At 41.6% G+C, this 17411-nt stretch overlaps 1 protein-coding gene across 2 annotated transcripts; it reads left to right on the top strand.

The window, feature by feature from the left end:
• The first annotated feature begins 1978 nt into the window (after positions 1-1978).
• On the top strand, positions 1979-17189 carry VEZF1 (vascular endothelial zinc finger 1). 2 transcript variants are annotated; one of them, XM_087826230.1, is made up of 6 exons: positions 1979-2081; positions 6744-7438; positions 8206-8269; positions 9368-9551; positions 10792-10926; positions 13821-17189. In XM_087826230.1, the coding sequence occupies exons 1-6, from the start codon at positions 2049-2051 to the stop codon at positions 14246-14248; spliced, it is 1539 nt and encodes a 512-aa protein (XP_087682356.1). In that variant the 5' UTR covers positions 1979-2048; the 3' UTR covers positions 14249-17189. The 2 variants fall into 2 exon arrangements, with proteins under 2 accessions (XP_087682356.1, XP_087682355.1); XM_087826229.1 differs by having other exon boundaries at positions 9350-9551.
• The last annotated feature ends 222 nt before the right edge of the window (positions 17190-17411 follow it).

Genomic DNA, 17411 nt, shown 5'->3' with positions numbered 1-17411 from the left:
AGTGGTATTTCTGAATCCCATTTCTTCAATAATGAGAACTGGACTGTTTTCACTTGACCTCTACTTCCTGTTAGGGGGAAAACCCCTCTCCAGAGGTGCTGTGAAAACCATTGCTGGAGAAAGGTTTCTAGATCCCGGGATAAGAAATTCAAGAACATCCAGCAATATTGTCATTAGAATAATGGTCTAATTTTCACTTATTCTGAAGCTCATTTTCACCACAGTCTGAAAGGCAACAAAGTAGGAGAGGCTACACAGGGGAGGAAGAAACTGAAGAAATGAATTACAGAGACCTTGAAGTGAGTGTTAAGGCAGGAAAGAAGCAGAGACTTGAATTCACTGAATGAAAATGAACGTGCAATGTCCAACAGAAAGGTCTTAGTTAATTCCTTAGGTTTACGTCTTCGTTCCCTCCCTATCTTGCATGTGTACATAAACTTAGTCTTCCTGATTCATTTTCTTTTTCTTTCCAAAGGCGACTAATGACATTCATGGGAGACAAGGGCCATGGTAGCAGTTAAGCTGAGGGAACATACCAGAAACTGTTCATTTTCTTTCCCCTCATGTCTTAGGCTGACTGGTTCTTTGATGTGTTTACCTGCTGCTACTAACCCAAACTGCAGAACTTATTCCTCCCCAAGGCCTGCAGGCAGTATCCGATTGTGTATATATGGGAAACGTTGGAGATAGTGACCTTGATTACAGTGTGTCTGGGGAGGAACACGTGGAGGGGATGAGATAAGAGACAGTTGGTTAGGAAAGATGTTGAAGGCTTGAAAAACGTAGCCATCTGAGAAATTTTGTAAACCAGAGTTTATAGAAATATCACTGATACAACCTGCCCCCTCAGTTCCTGCCACAGGAGACTTCTTGGCCTGGAGACACTTGTTTAGTAATAGCTTGCCTCTGATATTCCAGTAGCTACCTCTATGGGAGGAAAGGATAGAAAACGTTCAGACATCATCATACAAAATACCAGTAGCAGTGACGCCTACACGGAAGCCTCGGAACTGCAAACAGATGCTGGGGTCACCTCAGTGACATCTGACGCTGTCCAACCAGAAGTTGGATTTTTGTTTTGGGGGGTGAGGAAGCTGACTGTACTAAAGGACTAAAATAATTTCTTGACTATAGTTTCTCACTTTTTATTATTTTTGGCGGGAGAGGAGGTGGAGGGGTAGAATTTCACATCCTATCTGGAGTTAAGGGGAGTTGGGGAAGCTCAGCCCTTCACCCAAGAATAACCCAGTTATGACATCTCTTCGCGTGGGAAGTGTTTCCCTCGGCACTGGGAGGACTTGAGGCTGCACCCCAATGGGATTCCCTGGAGTTGGAAGGCCGCTCAGTTAGATGCATATCACAGCGACAGCGCAGAGGATTTAGCTAGCTGAGAATGAAACGCCAGAGGGGGGAGACTCAGTGGAAGGGGCTCCCCCCAGTTTGGAGGCGGGGGCCGTGGTGCGCACAAGGGACTGGAGAGCCGGGTGACCGCAGAGGCCTGTGCCTTCCACTGAGGGTCTGACAGGGACGCGACACTGCTGGGCAAGGTGTCTAAGTCAAGGGCGACGGCCCAGCGGTGCCCAGCGAGCCAGCCCCAGACCCTGGCGTCCTCCATCTTCTCTCCTGAGCTCCCCCTGCTCCAGCTGCCTGAGCCACGGACCGCAGCACCACACACCCCCGCGGGGGGGGACGCCGCGCCCCATCCCCGCCCCCGGCCCCACCCCAGCCCCCCCGCGGGGGCCCTGACCCCACCGCCCGCAGGCACTGGCTGAGCTCCGAGGCGGCGAGCCGGCAGCAGGGACGCCCAGGAGGGGTCCGGGCAACTGGGGGCGGCGGCGGCCGGGTCGGGGCTCCCCCCCCGCCCGCGCTCGCCGCGGCGGTGGTGCGTCCCGGAGGTTACCGGAAGTGGCCGCGCTCGGCGCTGCCATGTTGAGGAGCCGCCGCTGCCGCTGCCGCCGCCGCCGCCGCCGCTTTGTTGTCGCCTCCTCGGGCTGAGGAGGCTCCCCGAGCGGGGGGAGTGGGGAGGAGGGGGGTCGGCCGCCGCAGCCATGGAGGCCAACTGGACCACGTTCCTGTTCCAGGTAGTGGGCCCCCCCCGGGGGGGCACGGGGGGGACAGGGGGGCCGGGCCCCGGGCTGGCGGGCGGGCGGGCGGGCGCTCCTCCTCCCCTCCCTCCCGGCTCCGCTCTCCGGCCCGGCCTTAATCCCCCTTTGTTTTTCCGCCCGCCCGCCCCGGCGGAGCGGGGCTGCCGAGGTGAAAGGAGGCGGCCTCACGGGGTGCGGGGGAGAGAGCAGGCCTCGGGGTGAACCCCGGCCCCCCCAGCACACTCACGCACACGCACACACCCTTCCCTCCCGCCCTGAAGGGGAAGGGAGGAGGCCGGTCGCTGTCACCACCCGCGGCCCAGAGAAAGGAGGGCGCCCGGCCGCTGGATAGCGCGGGCCGCTCGGCCACTGCGCGCCGGGCCCGGGCCCGCACGGTGGGATGAAGGAGGTCCCCACGTCCTACTCTAAGTCGTCCCCCCTCCCCAAGACACACACCCTTCATCTTTCGCTCGCTCTCTTTCTTTTTCACCTCCCTCTCTTTTTGTGTATGGTGACTTTCTGACCCCCCCCCCCCATCCCGCGAATAGCGGGTATCCCTGGGTTCCCCGACACTCCCCTTTCCCGCCGCCCCACCTCGTGTTTACCCACTTCGGGGGTGTTGTGTGTATTCCCTCCCCAAACTTTTTCACCGGATTTACACTTTTCCTTTCCCAAGCCTCTGCCGAGTCCTGGCAGTTGACACCCTCTCCCTCTGTCCAGCTCTCCCGCCGTCCCATTCAGCCGGGGGAATCCCCCAGCCGGGCCGGGCGGGGGAGCGGCGAGGGCCGGGACTCCAGGAGGCCCGACCTCCTCCCGGAGCGCTTTTCTCCCGTCCCACCTTGAACGTTTCCTCCAGCCAAGTGGGAGAGACAGAAAGTGGAGAGAGCAAACAAAGTCCGTGTACAAAGCCCCCAGATGAGTCATTCTTTGGGGTGTTGGTCTTCACTTTTTGCAAGAAACTTCAAAGCGACTGTCGCCAATACGCTGGCAATCCTCTTGCCACCCCACTTTAGGTGGGGGACCCCTAATTGTAAGACTTGGGCTGGCACTTGTATTTATTTTTCCTGCTTCGTTTCTGTTTGCAAACGAAACACAGTGGGCAGTAGTGATGAGCTCCCGGGGAAACTTCGGAACCGGAGGAGGGTAGGAAGCTCGTCACTTTGAACTCTTCCCGCTTCTGGGAGTTATTTTCCTACTTTGAATAACTTAGTGAAATCCCAGACGCTCTTGAAGCCTTTTGGAACTAACCAGGAACGGATGCAAATTTTTCAGGAACTTCTCCCAGCCGCTGCACCCATCTCAGTGGAGTTAATATAGGAAATTGGAGAATTCAAGCACTGCCTATTGTGTAGAGCTGGTTGATTATTTTAAGACATACAGTCTTTCAGATGTGAATAATTTGATTTTTAACTAGTTGTTGAAAGATATTCAGGCTTTTAAAATCGAAGGTACTCAAAATTGTGGAACTCACAAACTTTTCCACTTTCTCATTCTTATCTAGTATTGTTTTATCTGTCTTTGATGAGCTTGATAATTGTGTTAAGTGAACTTAAACATGCATTGGAAAGTAAGTGATAATATAATTAGCTGGCATCCAGGTTAGTGTAAACGTGACAAATGCCCTCTGTAGGAAAAGCTTGCAAATGGTCACTTTAAAATATGGAATTAATAGGCTGTTGAAGTGATTTTCATGTGAGGAATGAATTAGCTTTACACTATTAAGCCTGCTGTCTATAAACTTAATTGAGGTTGAAAAACCAGGAGTACTTTATGTAAAGAAAAACCCATAACTAATTTTTGGAAAGCTAGTTGAAGCATCTTTTGGAATGTTTTTATTATTCTTTTCCTGGATAAAGCAAATGCCAAGCATTTATTGATCAACTGTTTAATTAGATTTTATATTATTTAATTTTTTTCAGCTATTAAAATCATTTTTTCTACCTGATGGAGAAGTGTGAAAGCTCATATTTGATCCTGGGCTTGGCAATGTGTGCAGTGAAAATTGTTGGAAAACTTATAATTTAGAGCTGAGGACAGTTGAATGGGTAAAGAGAAATTTCAGTCTTTTCTATGGAAAGGTATGAATAGACTTAGTTCCAGTTTTAAGTAATTTTCACTGGGGAAATGGAGACTTAAATTCTCACTTTGTTTCCTGGAGCATCCTATTGAATTTATATTTTAAAGCAATTGAATACATGCTTGCTTTCCAGATAACTTGGTGGAAAGGGAAAGCCATAGTTGTTAAAATGTTTGATGGATGATTCTCCTAACAGGACATTCAAGATATGACTCACTGATGCTAATTTGTTTCAGTACAAAATCTTTTACCCTCTGGCACTGGAGATTTCGTGGTGCCGTATCCTACCATCCTGGGTGATGAAATAACATTTCTGTTTTGTTTTTTGCCAGCCCCAGTAAAAGGAAAGCTTGGGAGGGTTTGTAAATCCTTGCAATTGAAAGAGATAGGAGATAAAATTAAAACTTTGGTTTGATGATGCTAGTCAAATAAAAGTCCACCCAGAAGTTATGTATATATTTTAAATCACTTAACTGAAGGGAGACTGTGGTTGTTACTTTACCCGGTCTCTCCCCCAGAGAACAAGTTGGGGAAATCCACTTCCCCTCTTAGAAGTCTTCATGTAGAAGTGTGGGGATCCTAGGAATCCTCAGAGAGAGATTTCCATAGTGGTCAAGGCATTCTACAGAATTTCACCCAAGAAGCAGGGACCTGTTGTGACCCTCCTGTGAAAGTGAGCTTCAGTAGTGCTGTAAAAATACTTTATGTTGCCACAGACAGCTGAATTGGTAAAATGGCAGTAAGTGCTTTTAGTACTCCATCAAACTAATGGTTGTTTAGAATTGAAAAATGCCTCTAAACCCTGTAAGTCTGAACTTTGTCCAGAAAATTTGCATTCCCTATTATCTGATCTGTTGCCTTTGAAATTGTATATCTTGAGCTATCTTCAGCTATTAACTGTTTGTATACTGTATGGAAACTTGGGTATCCTACAGCCAGGTTGGAAAGGGGGTAAGATTAGAGTCCACATTCTGTTGTTTCTTCTAATGTCATCAGGGTAGACACTGACATTTACAAGAGGTCTGTAAATTAAAAGTGGACTGTAATTCACTATGATCACTAAGTCCAGAAAGATACTCATAAGTAAGTGCAGAATTTCTGTGAGTACTTCTAGGACTCAAAGGGAGATTCGTTCAAAATTATTAAATTGAAACTGGTAACTCTTGATACCATACCTCCTAATGATTTAAGGGAGCCTGGTTCCAGGCCTAGCTGTTGTGCTGCCGTCAAGTAAGTAAACATGGAGCAGTGATAGATGTTCTTCTCCATCGGGGAGGAGCTCTGTGTGAGTGTGTGTGTCTTTCTCCTTGTTTTTTCCTCCTTAATCAAATTAACTGTTGGACTAGTAGTTATAGAGTGAGAAGGGTAAGTGTCTAGAGAATCTAAGATGATGGGATATGCTCCTCCTAGGACATTATATGCTTAAAGTATTTGGAACTCTTAACCTCTGAGTGCATGTACCTTTTTAGGATTACAAAACTCAAGCATAGGGGCTTAGGCTCACAGTCAAGAGTTTCAAAAATAATGTTGGTTAAAGTACAACATATTAGGAAGAACTATTTCAGGAATTTTCTCCCATCATTTCCTAAATGTTTATCAGTATGGAGGTATGGAGAATTTTGAAAGAATCAAAACCAAGAGAATAATTAGTCATAAATACCAAGAACCTGATCTATGATGAAATTTAGGTTTCAGTACAGCTAAAGTAAATTTCCAATGTCCACCCCCCCAGTTTTGGAGTGCAGAAGTACATTATAACAGCAAATATCTAATACTTTAACAAAACTTAACAACCGTTGGAAGAAAATGAAAATGAAAGGAATTTTAATTATTTGTAGTTTGTTTGTTTTCTCTTAGTCTTTTAGAGTTTAGGGTTTGATAACTAGTGTTGCTAAACGCGCAAACTTACGTGAACTGAGAGACAACTGACAGGTGTTTGCTGTGTTAGCTTCACAGATGCCTTCCAGCTTGATTAATAGCAGGTTTCATTTCAACCAAATCTTTTAGTAGAGTTCAGTGAAAATTTTAAAAGTAAACTTAAATAGTATATGTATTCAGAGAATTAGATTTCTTTTATCACCTAGCAACAGCCTCCTTCCTTAATCACTAAGAGTTTTCTGATGGAAAGGGAGAGACATAATGCCTTTCCTTTTCTAGGTAATAGACAAGTAGATGAGTGTGTGTGTGTGGTGCATTACTGCGGTAAGGTACTGTTAAATATGTCTGGAGTGTAATTTTTTTGACAAGTTATTTAAACTTGGTTTCAGCACTGACAGACTAATGCACACTGATTTCGTCAGCTGGTGTCCCTTATGAACCTGGGTGGTGTGTAGTTTAGTCAGCTGTTTGAAAGCAAGATCACTGTCAGCAACTTAGTGGCGAAAGTTTGGGTCCGCACAGCGATTTTAATGTTTTGTATTGGGAGCTCTTGAGAGTAACTAGGTGATTGCTGGATCTCTGCTGTAGAGAGTTGCTTACAGGCTCTTTGATTGTTTCTTCTGGTCTCTGTTGTTTGGAGCATGTTGAATTTTGAAGGTCATTGTGAGAGGCTGAGTTTCTGAAGTGTAAATGTTTGGTTTTAGACCCATGAAGGCTCTCATCACCAACAGCAGGCAGCACAAAACAGCTTGCTGCCCCTCCTGAGCTCTGCTGTGGAGCCCCCTGATCAGAAACCATTACTTCCAATACCAATAACTCAGAAACCTCAGGCTGCACCAGAAACATTAAAGGATGCCATTGGAATTAAAAAAGAAAAACCCAAAACTTCATTTGTGTGCACTTACTGCAGTAAAGCTTTCAGGGACAGCTATCACCTGAGGCGCCACGAGTCCTGCCATACAGGAATCAAGTTGGTGTCCCGGGCAAAGAAAACCCCCACTACAGTGGTTCCTCTTATCTCCACCATCGCTGGGGACAGCAGCCGAACTTCGCTGGTCTCAACCATTGCAGGCATCTTGTCAACAGTCACTACATCTTCCTCGGGCACCAACCCCAGCAGCAGTGCCAGCACCACAGCTATGCCTGTGACCCAGTCTGTCAAGAAACCCAGTAAGCCTGTCAAGAAAAACCATGCTTGTGAGATGTGTGGGAAGGCCTTCCGAGATGTGTACCACCTCAATCGGCACAAGCTCTCCCACTCAGATGAAAAGCCCTTCGAGTGTCCTATTTGTAATCAGCGCTTCAAGAGGAAGGACCGGATGACTTACCATGTGAGGTCTCATGAAGGAGGCATCACCAAACCCTATACTTGCAGTGTTTGTGGGAAAGGCTTCTCGAGGTACTGCATTTTGCTTTGCTTTTTTTCATTATGGTATTCGGTGAACTTCAGTTTTGTTTCTGTGTGCTCTAGATGGTTTATGTGAGAATAGATATGGGTAGGCCTGTGCTATTAAAGGAGATTGGTGATAGATAAAGTGTTATACCTCCAGGTCTAATTTCAGTTTGGTGTGGTTGACAAGTGGTGACATAGTGATTAACTTACTATTTCATTTAAGAAGTACCTTGATGGACTCAAGCCTTCATTTGGCACATGGATACTTCTTATCACTGCAAAACCACCAGATTCCAATTCAGTTGGGTGACTAGACATGAGGTTCACTGTCCGTGTAAATCAAAGAAATTTATTTTCTGGAAGTTGGGATGACTTTGGATACTCTTAATAAAACTTTGAGGAGAATGATTTTTCATTTTTCTGTGGTTACTAACATTTCACTGATTTTCATTTTTAAAGGCTTTTAAAATATAAAGTATACATAGTAGTAGCTGTTTTTGGCAAGTATTAGGACTAAACCTTTGAGTATTCTGTAATTGTAAAGAATCAAGATCTAATATGATTTGATGTTGACTAGGAAAGAAAACTGGTAAAACTTTTGTTTATGGTAAGAGGTAAGGAGGGTTGCACGGGGGGCGGGGGAGTTGTTAATTCTGCTAGCTTTCTTTAAAATGTTCCCCACCCAAATCTGCCAAGCATGTAAACATCACAGTAAGTAGCATTTCTCTATGTGTGTTCCATTATATCTTCTGTTCAAACTCTTTCTTTCACAGGCCTGACCATTTAAGCTGTCACGTAAAACATGTCCATTCAACAGAAAGACCCTTCAAATGCCAAGTAAGAGTTAAAATGACTTATCCTTAGTGTAGCACTTAATGCACATTTTCCAGAAGGTCTGAGCCAATCAAATCTCACCATTCTTGAATAGTCTTAAAAATCACTGACTTGAGTAAATGTGATCCATTTGAATTCTGGTTTTATAAAATATAAATGACAGCTTCTATTTCTGTGGGGCAAGATCATTTGAAAATGTAAATGTGTTGTTTTTGTTAAGCTACGTTTCTCTTTCCTTGGGCAGCAGCATTTATTGTTATAAGAAAATAAAATTATAGTCTTGTAAAGGTTGTGTATTTCAATGAATAAATGAAGAACTGCTTTAAATCAATTTCTGGGTTGATGGTTGAGGTCGTTTTAACTGTAATAGAAGAAATAGATTTTTCTTCCAAAAGTTATATCACTTATTGGATTTGTGTTGGCTATTGCCAAATTGGAGCATTTTTTAGTTGTTTGAAAATCTATTCATGTTAACAATTTTATTCAACATGAATTGTGATAATGAAAAGTTTAATAATCTTGCTAAGTGGAATTACTGTTTTAGGTATCAGTAATTCTAAATTTGTTGCTGGAAGTTTTTTGTGTTCCTTTCCATTAAATTTATTAATGGCTGGTTTTATTAAGTAAATGATTTGAATTCTAAAAAAAATCCAATTGGAGAAAGGAAACTAGTGTCATTTTGCATGAATGCCTTCTATGTGCAAGGCCTTGGGTCAGGCTCTTAATCCACCAGTACTTTTGTGAGGTAGGTATTATTATCGTTTTACAGATAAAGAAACAAATTCAGATAGGTTCACTGACTTGTTCAATGTTACACTGTTTAGTGAATCGGGGAGCTGGATTTTAATCCAGATTTAACTGACTAATGCTCACATATTCTCATTACTCTGTGTTGATATTTTTTCTTCCCTTAAAATGTAAGGGTCTAAAATTCAGTAAGTGTTTTATTATGATTATAATACTGGGTAACACATACAATAAAATTCAACTAACTCAGTGAGTTTGCTGATATGGGTAGGGTAATGCCTAGAATATAACGTACTTTAAAACGAGTAGAACAGGATAGTCTATATTTAAAAAAAGTTTTCCTCCCTCATGCAGACGTGCACTGCTGCCTTTGCCACCAAAGACAGACTGCGGACACACATGGTGCGCCACGAAGGCAAGGTATCGTGTAACATCTGTGGGAAGCTCCTGAGCGCAGCATACATCACCAGCCACTTAAAGACACATGGGCAGAGCCAAAGTATCAACTGTAATACATGTAAACAAGGCATCAGTAAAAGTAAGGGACGCTTCAAAGTGTATTTCTTTTGCATTTCAGATTAATGAAATCTAGATGTTTTTATAATGTGTCAAAGGAATTTTTTCTGTGCTCTCAAGACTGTATTATTGTTCATCTTGCATGTTTCCTGCTGTTAAAGTGTGCAAACATGCAATAATGGAGAGTGTATATTAGTATTGGAATTATACTTCATATGCATGTGTACAAACAGCACGAATTTGGCTTTCAATCCTGTGCTTGTCTAATAACACCTATGTTAGAAGAGCATCATTTCCCCACAGCTATTTTTCAATGCGTCCCTTCTTCTTTGGGGTTTGAATAAAAAGCTCTAGTGTGTTAGAATTGTGGTAGCAAAATCCACACTAGGAAGTTACATCATATCCAGGCAATTTTAAGTGTTTTTATTTAATGTTAGGAAGATTCTCAAGCATCAATGTCTCCTAACTCCTGATTGTATTAAGAACCTTAATAACCTTAAAGATGAAAGCAGTATTAATTAGTTTGCTTTTCCAACCCAAATCTGTAGAGAAATGGGATATCAAATCCATTGTAAGGTTTAAGTGCTTTATTTACTTTAAATTCAGAGTTGAAGATACAATATTCCAGGGACTTGTGGATAAAATTCAATGTTTTCATTTACCCAGGCTTTTTTTTTTTTAAGATCCCTCTAACCACAAGAAAAAAGTATTTTCCTAATTCTAATGTTATATATTCTACTACTATTATATATGTACTTATGTAGCAGAAACATCAAATTCTCAAAGTAGGTGGACAAAAGTGAATTAGGAAAGAACGCGTAATGTGTTTTAATCTCATCCATTTTTGCTTCTTTGTAAGTACGTGTAAGTATCTAGCATGTCATTCTTTGTTAACTTTATAAAAATTTACTTTTAGTGTACATCACTGTAGTCAAATAAACCAGGTATTTTAGATATTGTGATGAGCATTAATTAGTCCACGCTAATATTACCCAAGTTCCATTCTAAAACTTGCTTTTTAATATAGCATTCTTTTCTCTTTTACATTGGTTTTCTCTAGCTCTCTAGTGTTTTTATTAATTATCTGTTTCGACCAACATAGACACAAGCAGCAGAAAAGATGCACTGTGGTAAAAACTATCAAGTCAAATGACAAATATCACAGAGGCACAAACAGTCAAAGTATCTAAGTTTTGGATTTTGAAAAAATAGCCACACTTTTTCAAGGTAAATGTAGTGTTTCTGATTTGTCTTTGGAATAGCATGCATGAATGAAGAGACCAGCAACCAGAAGCAGCAGCAGCAGCAGCAGCAACAACAACATGTGACAAGCTGGCCAGGGAAGCAGGTAGAGACACTGAGACTGTGGGAAGAAGCTGTCAAAGCAAGAAAGAAAGGTAAGAAGGATGAGGCATCTAGTGCTCAGAGTACGACTAGAGAAGTATTCTCATCCAGTATGCCAAGTGACCACAGTAAAGAAGCCACAGCTTAGGAAGTTCAGCTTTATGGAAATACTGTATGCTGGGAAGTATAAGTTATTGGCAACAAAGCTTTCAAGCTTCCAGATAAGTTTTTTTTTTTTTTTTTTTGCTAGGAAATAAAAATTCCCAGTATTTCTTAAGTTCGTTCTTTTGATTTACTTTTTGTTAGAAATTTAGAACCAAATTTGGTCCTTTGCTATCTGTGTATCCTCAGAGTACATTTTTATGTCAACCTCCATGCATTAGGAGCTCCTTTTGTTCTGTCTAAAAGATTCCCACTTTTAGAGGTGGATGAAATATCCTTATGTGTATATAAATTCATATCCTTATGTGTATATAAATTCAGTAACAACTATGCTATTACATGTTTCAGACTCTATAATACTGATGTCTTTTGCTTGGTCTCACCCTTAATGTCATTCAGTCTTAACATGTATGTACTTAAGTTGTTAGAGACATTGCTGTAATTGAGAATGGTCTGCCTTTCTCTCATCTATGTCTAAATCAGTTGGAATATAGTTTTCAACACAGCTTTTTAACTTACTAGTTGTACGTTTTGCTTCTGGACTATTGTGCAGTCATTTCAAGTAAATCATTTTGTCAATATACCATCAGCCATAGGACAGATTCCTAAATTCCCACCCCCATCATGTCTTACTGTTTTATTTTAAATTGCAGAGGAATCTTCTGCATATAGGCTCCTCTGTAATTCCTGTGCTGTATAGTTTCTTCCATCCTTTGCTTTCATGTGGTGTGCCTGTTCCCTTCCTCAGATCCCCTCTAAACACACTGTACTTGGATAAAGATAAAAGGAATAGCATCGTTTTTCATACAGCTGCCATTGGAGGAAAAGAATGCAACAGTCCAGATAGGCTTTCCACCCTTCCTCAGGTGCTGCTTGTTCTGTCTCCCAAATGAAGATTTGTCATTACTTTGATAAAATGTTTTGTGGTGGGAGAAGGGGCAGAAAAATGTATATATGTGTATGTGCTACGATAATAGCATAGGAGATTGAAAGCATATTATGAAGAATATTTTACTTAGAGAAGGAGTGAGAGTGAAAGCATTTAAGTCATAGAAAAGGGCATTATTTAATTAAAAAGAAAACAAGGGGAGGAGGTGGGGAGATGGCAGATGGAAGAGTGAAGACAGGAGAATATCCTTAGCAATGGTACCATCACCTCAAAAGGGAGTTGGTTTTCTCTGTCATTCTCTTACTTTCTGCACTCTTCTATTTGGTATTGTATTTCAGTTTGCTTGCACAATAAGACTCAGTTGTTTAGCTCGTCTTCTGACCTCCAGGAAACACAATGTTATTGTATTCCCCTTCATACCAGAATCTCTCTGGAAACGACCACTAACATTGGAAACTTCTGTATTTGTGTCAGTAAAGTCACATTTTGGGAAGAGACTCCTGACCTGAAACCTTAAACTTGAATCAGCATATCCCTTTTAAATACTGGGCTTCAATAACGTGACCTAAGTTCCCAAACTTGGAAGATAATCAGGTTATCATCTTTGCAGATTTCCCAGGTTCCACCTAAATCTCACTATTGGATTTCCTGGGAATTCATTTTTTGAAAAGCTCCATAAGGGATTTTGATCATTAGCCAGATTTGGGAGTCTGTGATGTGGAGCACGGAAGTGTGCCAGAGTTACATCATGCTTGTCAAGGAAGGGCTGCTTATTGACTCGGGTCTACCTGGCCCCTGAGGAACGTGTACAGACCTCCATCTTTAGTCTCAAATACATTTTTTCATTTTGACAGCCAAGTTACGGCCAGCCCACCCATCTGCCTTCTTACTGTGTTTTGTGACACACCAGCGGTGGTTCTGAATTTTGTTGAGGGATGGGGGTGTCATCTCTGAAGGAAGTTTTCTTTAAGAAGGCTTTGCTAGATAACAAGGACCAGGGTCCCCCCAACTCACTGCAAGGTCGTCTGGCTGGTTAGTGCTCCCTAGTATGGTTGGTGTGTGTAATATGTGTAGTTAAAGGACTCTAGGCATAAAGTAGATGACTGTGTCAGCATCAGAAAGAGAATAAGAAATGGTAGTGAGGGGAGAGCATAAACCTATTGAGGGATATTTTTTCTTTCTTAAAATAGTTAAACACATAACCAGAAATTCACCGGATTGTTTAACGAAAACAATTTTCCTAAGACTGTTTATCAATCTCTACTTCTGGATTTTTAAAACTTTAACAGAATGTGACTTCACCTCTGAGAAGGGTTAAGAGTCAATACAGCATTGAGGACACATACCTCCCTCTGCTAGGTACAGTGTGCCTTATGAGAAGATTTTTCTGATTATCTGTTATTGTGTAACCACCGGCTCAGCTCTTTGTAAACAAGCTCTTGTTGCCTGGCCTGCTGGTGGATGGCTCTTCCCAGGAATGTCTTTAGAACTCAGAGGAACGGCATGAAGTGGTAATGAGAATACTTTGGCCCTCCTTGATCTCTCTGCCCCCTCTTTCCCCCAGTGCCTTGCAGAAATTAACTCACCTTCCCAGTATCACTGTGAGGTAGGTAAGTAAATCTGAACTTGAAACCAAAACTGCCAGGGCTAAACAAGTTGCCTAAGTCCTTGAGGGAGGTACAGCATCAGAAAACAGATTTGCACATGTTGGGATTCCTGGTCCCCAGTCTCATGCTCTCAGAAGGATCTCCCCTTCCTGTCGACTACTTAATAGAAATCTAATTTAATTTAGTACATGTTTGTTCTTTTTAATTAAAAGAAGTTGATTCAGAAGCTATTTGTGAATTTTGTTCACTGTTTTGAGAATCTAAAGGCCTTTTTGTCTTCTTATTTTAGAAGCTGCTAACCTGTGCCAAACTTCCACGGCTGCTACGACACCTGTGACTCTCACTACTCCATTCAATATAACGTCCTCTGTGTCGTCTGGGACTATGTCAAACCCAGTCACAGTGGCAGCTGCAATGAGCATGAGAAGTCCAGTAAATGTTTCAAGTGCAGTTAACATAACCAGCCCAATGAACATAGGGCACCCTGTAACTATAACCAGTCCATTATCCATGACCTCTCCTTTAACACTCACTACCCCAGTCAACCTCCCCACTCCGGTCACTGCTCCAGTGAATATAGCACACCCTGTCACAATCACGTCTCCAATGAACCTGCCCACACCTATGACGTTAGCCGCCCCTCTCAATATAGCAATGAGGCCTGTAGAAAGCATGCCTTTCTTACCCCAAGCTTTGCCTACATCACCACCTTGGTAAACAGTATTATAAAATCAAAATATGGGTTAAAGTAAATATTTACCAGCAACGTTTAGTAAAGCAAAAAGTAAACCATGAAATTGGGAGAATTTTATTACATTAGTTAGTAATAGTGTAGTAGCATTTTTCTCCAATTTGGCTGGGAGTGTTCACAGTAGGGTATGTGTGTAACTTATCACTGGACCACTTTAGTTCAATCAGAAATTCCTTTTAGCTGACAGCATTGCTTAAACAGGATAGTAGTTGACAAGATGAAATGCCAGAATTAAAACCAATCATAAAAAAGCAAAACCCATTTCAAAATTAAAAAACAGCGTTAGTTTCTAATCCCAATAAATCATTTTATTCTAAACACTAGCAGAACTCCTCTCTCAATATAAGGTGGATGGCTTATTTTAACCTGAAGTTCTGAATCCACGGATTGAGAGCTAGTGTAGACTTGTCTGTGTTTATTGTTTTTATGAGTAAATACATGCATTGTCATAATAAAATGCATTTCAGAGAATATGCATTTTACCTTTGGGAATATGTTAATTTCAGGCAGCATTCCCTATGGGAAAGGTGATACCAGCTCTGATATGCAAAGCATATGATAATTTATCATTCTAACTTCAACATATAATAGGGATTGTGACCTGATATTTGGAGATGTAAATATTGCTCAGCATATTAATCCTGATGGAATATAGCACTGTAGTTGACTTTTTAAAAAAAATTTTAAAAAATACAAAAAAATAACCAAAATATACAAATTGTGTTTTGGTAAGAAAAGGCCGCAACTGACAGAGAAGTCAAGTGTGCGGACAGGCATACTCCTAACAAATGGAGGCCAATGGGACTCCTATTCAGGAGCCAAGGAATACTTTGGAACATTTAAAATTACTGCTTTAAATTGGAAGACGCTGGAGGCACTGGGATGTGATATACCCCTCTCTCTCCCAATCAGAGCCTGTTGATGTTACAACAGGGAAAGATATGTTAGTTGCTCACTAGAGTTTATGTCTTATATTAAATTGTATACAGTTTTTATTCTAACCACTAAACTAGGTAGTATGCCCCTTCAGAACAAGCAGAGTGTTTTGTTTTTTTTCATTTCTCCTTTCATTTCTTAATCAAGTATTGTGCAGATTTGTTCAACTTTGTAAATATGGACATCACTTTTTTTCTTTGAGAAAACACTTGTATCCGCTTTGTGGTGTTTTCAGGGAGACAGCTAGCTGTCTGCACTCCCTGTAGAAACCAGCAATGATTGTGCACATTAAGACATGTATGTGCTTTTTATTAGCAGGATATTTTATCTCTGTACATAAAGTAGAAACCAAAAGTGAGGGAAACAGATACTCTTTACATCATCATGCCACACATTAATGTTTTTAAAGCATTGTGTTTTAAAAAATAGTTACTAAACCAAGATGCTGTGATTTTTATTTTAAGTTGCAATATGTTTTTGGGCTTTTTTCTTTTCTTAATCTTGCAGTTAAGAGAAATGGAAATTAGTGTGGTAATCTTGCAGAATGTTATCAGGACTATCAAACTGGATGACTTCCATTTATACCCCACTGTGTCAGTTCAAGCATCAAAATACCTTGTATCTGAGGTCGACTTCCTACATCAGGGATAGGTATCTGTGTGTCATTATACAAACAGTTCTAGGGGGTTGAACTACATAGTAAAAAATAAAATAAATAGTACTTAGTGTAAAATAATTTTATAAATGATCTTTTGTACTTTAGGACATTAAATTGTACAACTTTTGTATATATAAAAGCTTAGGAACTTTCTGTTTAGCAGGAAGGCAACACATTCCTACACTTTTAATGTATATGTTTGTTATAATGTCCATGTAAACATGCCCTATGTTTGTGCCTTTTAATTAGTTTGTCTCAATAAACAATGTAGAGAAAAATATGTAGCTATGACTTTGTTACAACTGTTCCTATCCACAGTACAAAGATGGTTTGTTTTTAATATGTAGAGCATTATGTGTGGACTACTGGAAGGACTCATGTAGGGAAGGCCTGGGCATGGCCCTACTGAGGCTTGGACTGGGCAGGTGGTGGCCATATTTGGAGGAAGCCCATATTTCCTGGCATGCAGCTCCAGGACTGGGTTCTGGCTCTGCGTGCTGGGGCCTGTCATCTCTGACTAGGCTGGTGATCACTATCCTTCATGATTCAAACAGCCCAGGCTTCCTCCACAGTGGCCCAAGGAGCAGTACTCAGTGGGGGCAGGTGTGAACCCTACCCCCAGGCTAGAGTGTGGTTGTCAGAACCCTGAAAGTATTAGTTCTTTTTAAGAAATAAAAAAAGATATATACTAGAAATGATTGTTTTATCAATTCATTGTATAATAAACAGGAGTGAGACTTCATTGTATGACTTCAGTTAAAATGCTATTTTGTATGCATTCTTTATTCACTTAAGAAGCTTGTCTGCAATAATAAAGCCACGTTGTGTCTTCTTTTGGGAGGGAGAGAGTTGGCAGGATGGGGGTGGCAGCGGGCCGCTTAAAGGGGGTCCTCGTAGGTTGTATGGTGAGATTCTCCTGTGTCTTGGACTGGAATTGAGTTTTGATGCTGATGAACCGATTCAACCAAGTGTTGAAGGCACAACGGCCACCGCTCTACGAAAAAGCAGAGATTTTGTTTTTCCCTTCTGGTTGTAACCTGGTTGAAAGCTTCCCTTTTATCAGATTAGCAGCTAAACAGTTGTATTAGATAATCCTCAAATCTGACATCAGCCTGTTACGCTCTATGGCTCGCTGTTTGGCCTGCATTTGCCTTTTATTGTGTATTCATTTCCCTCCTAGGGTGTGCTCCTGAATGAAGGTTTCTTTGTAAGCAGATGATGATTTTTCCTGTCAATACCAGCACTGTATTACTAACATGCAAAATACTGCAGATTTATTTTGACAAATTAAAGTTAACCGGTCACAAATGTTATGATGGATTGCTTAATACCTCAGAAGCTTCAATTCACTACGATAGAGAAATTTTTCAAGCACTGCTTCTCCACGTGTACACATGTCAGTGTTGGGCTGGAGAGAGAGGGAGGGACTGTCAGGCTGGTTGGTGTTGAGATACCATGGGAGGGTGGAAATGCACCCGACTGGCTGCAGGAGAAGTACCCCTGCCTGTCAGCTTGAGTAAAAGCTCAGGGAGCCA

The sequence above is a fragment of the Miniopterus natalensis genome, chromosome 17 (genome assembly GCF_054644295.1).
Source record: "Miniopterus natalensis isolate mMinNat1 chromosome 17, mMinNat1.hap1, whole genome shotgun sequence".
In the NCBI taxonomy this organism is placed as follows: domain Eukaryota; kingdom Metazoa; phylum Chordata; class Mammalia; order Chiroptera; family Miniopteridae; genus Miniopterus; species Miniopterus natalensis.
Note: the sequence above shows the minus strand (reverse complement) of the source record. Positions and strands in the feature narration are given on the sequence as shown.

What these genes read in the sequence shown, in the direction of transcription:
- VEZF1 (XM_087826229.1), top strand. Translation starts at nt 2,049, where the DNA reads ATGGAGGCCAACTGGACCACGTTCCTGTTCCAG. An exon ending in TAAACAAGGCATCAGTAAAA is followed by an intron (nt 9,552 to 10,791) that starts GTAAGGGACGCT and finishes TCTTTGGAATAG; the next exon opens with CATGCATGAATGAAGAGACC. An exon ending in TGTCAAAGCAAGAAAGAAAG is followed by an intron (nt 10,927 to 13,820) that starts GTAAGAAGGATG and finishes TTCTTATTTTAG; the next exon opens with AAGCTGCTAACCTGTGCCAA.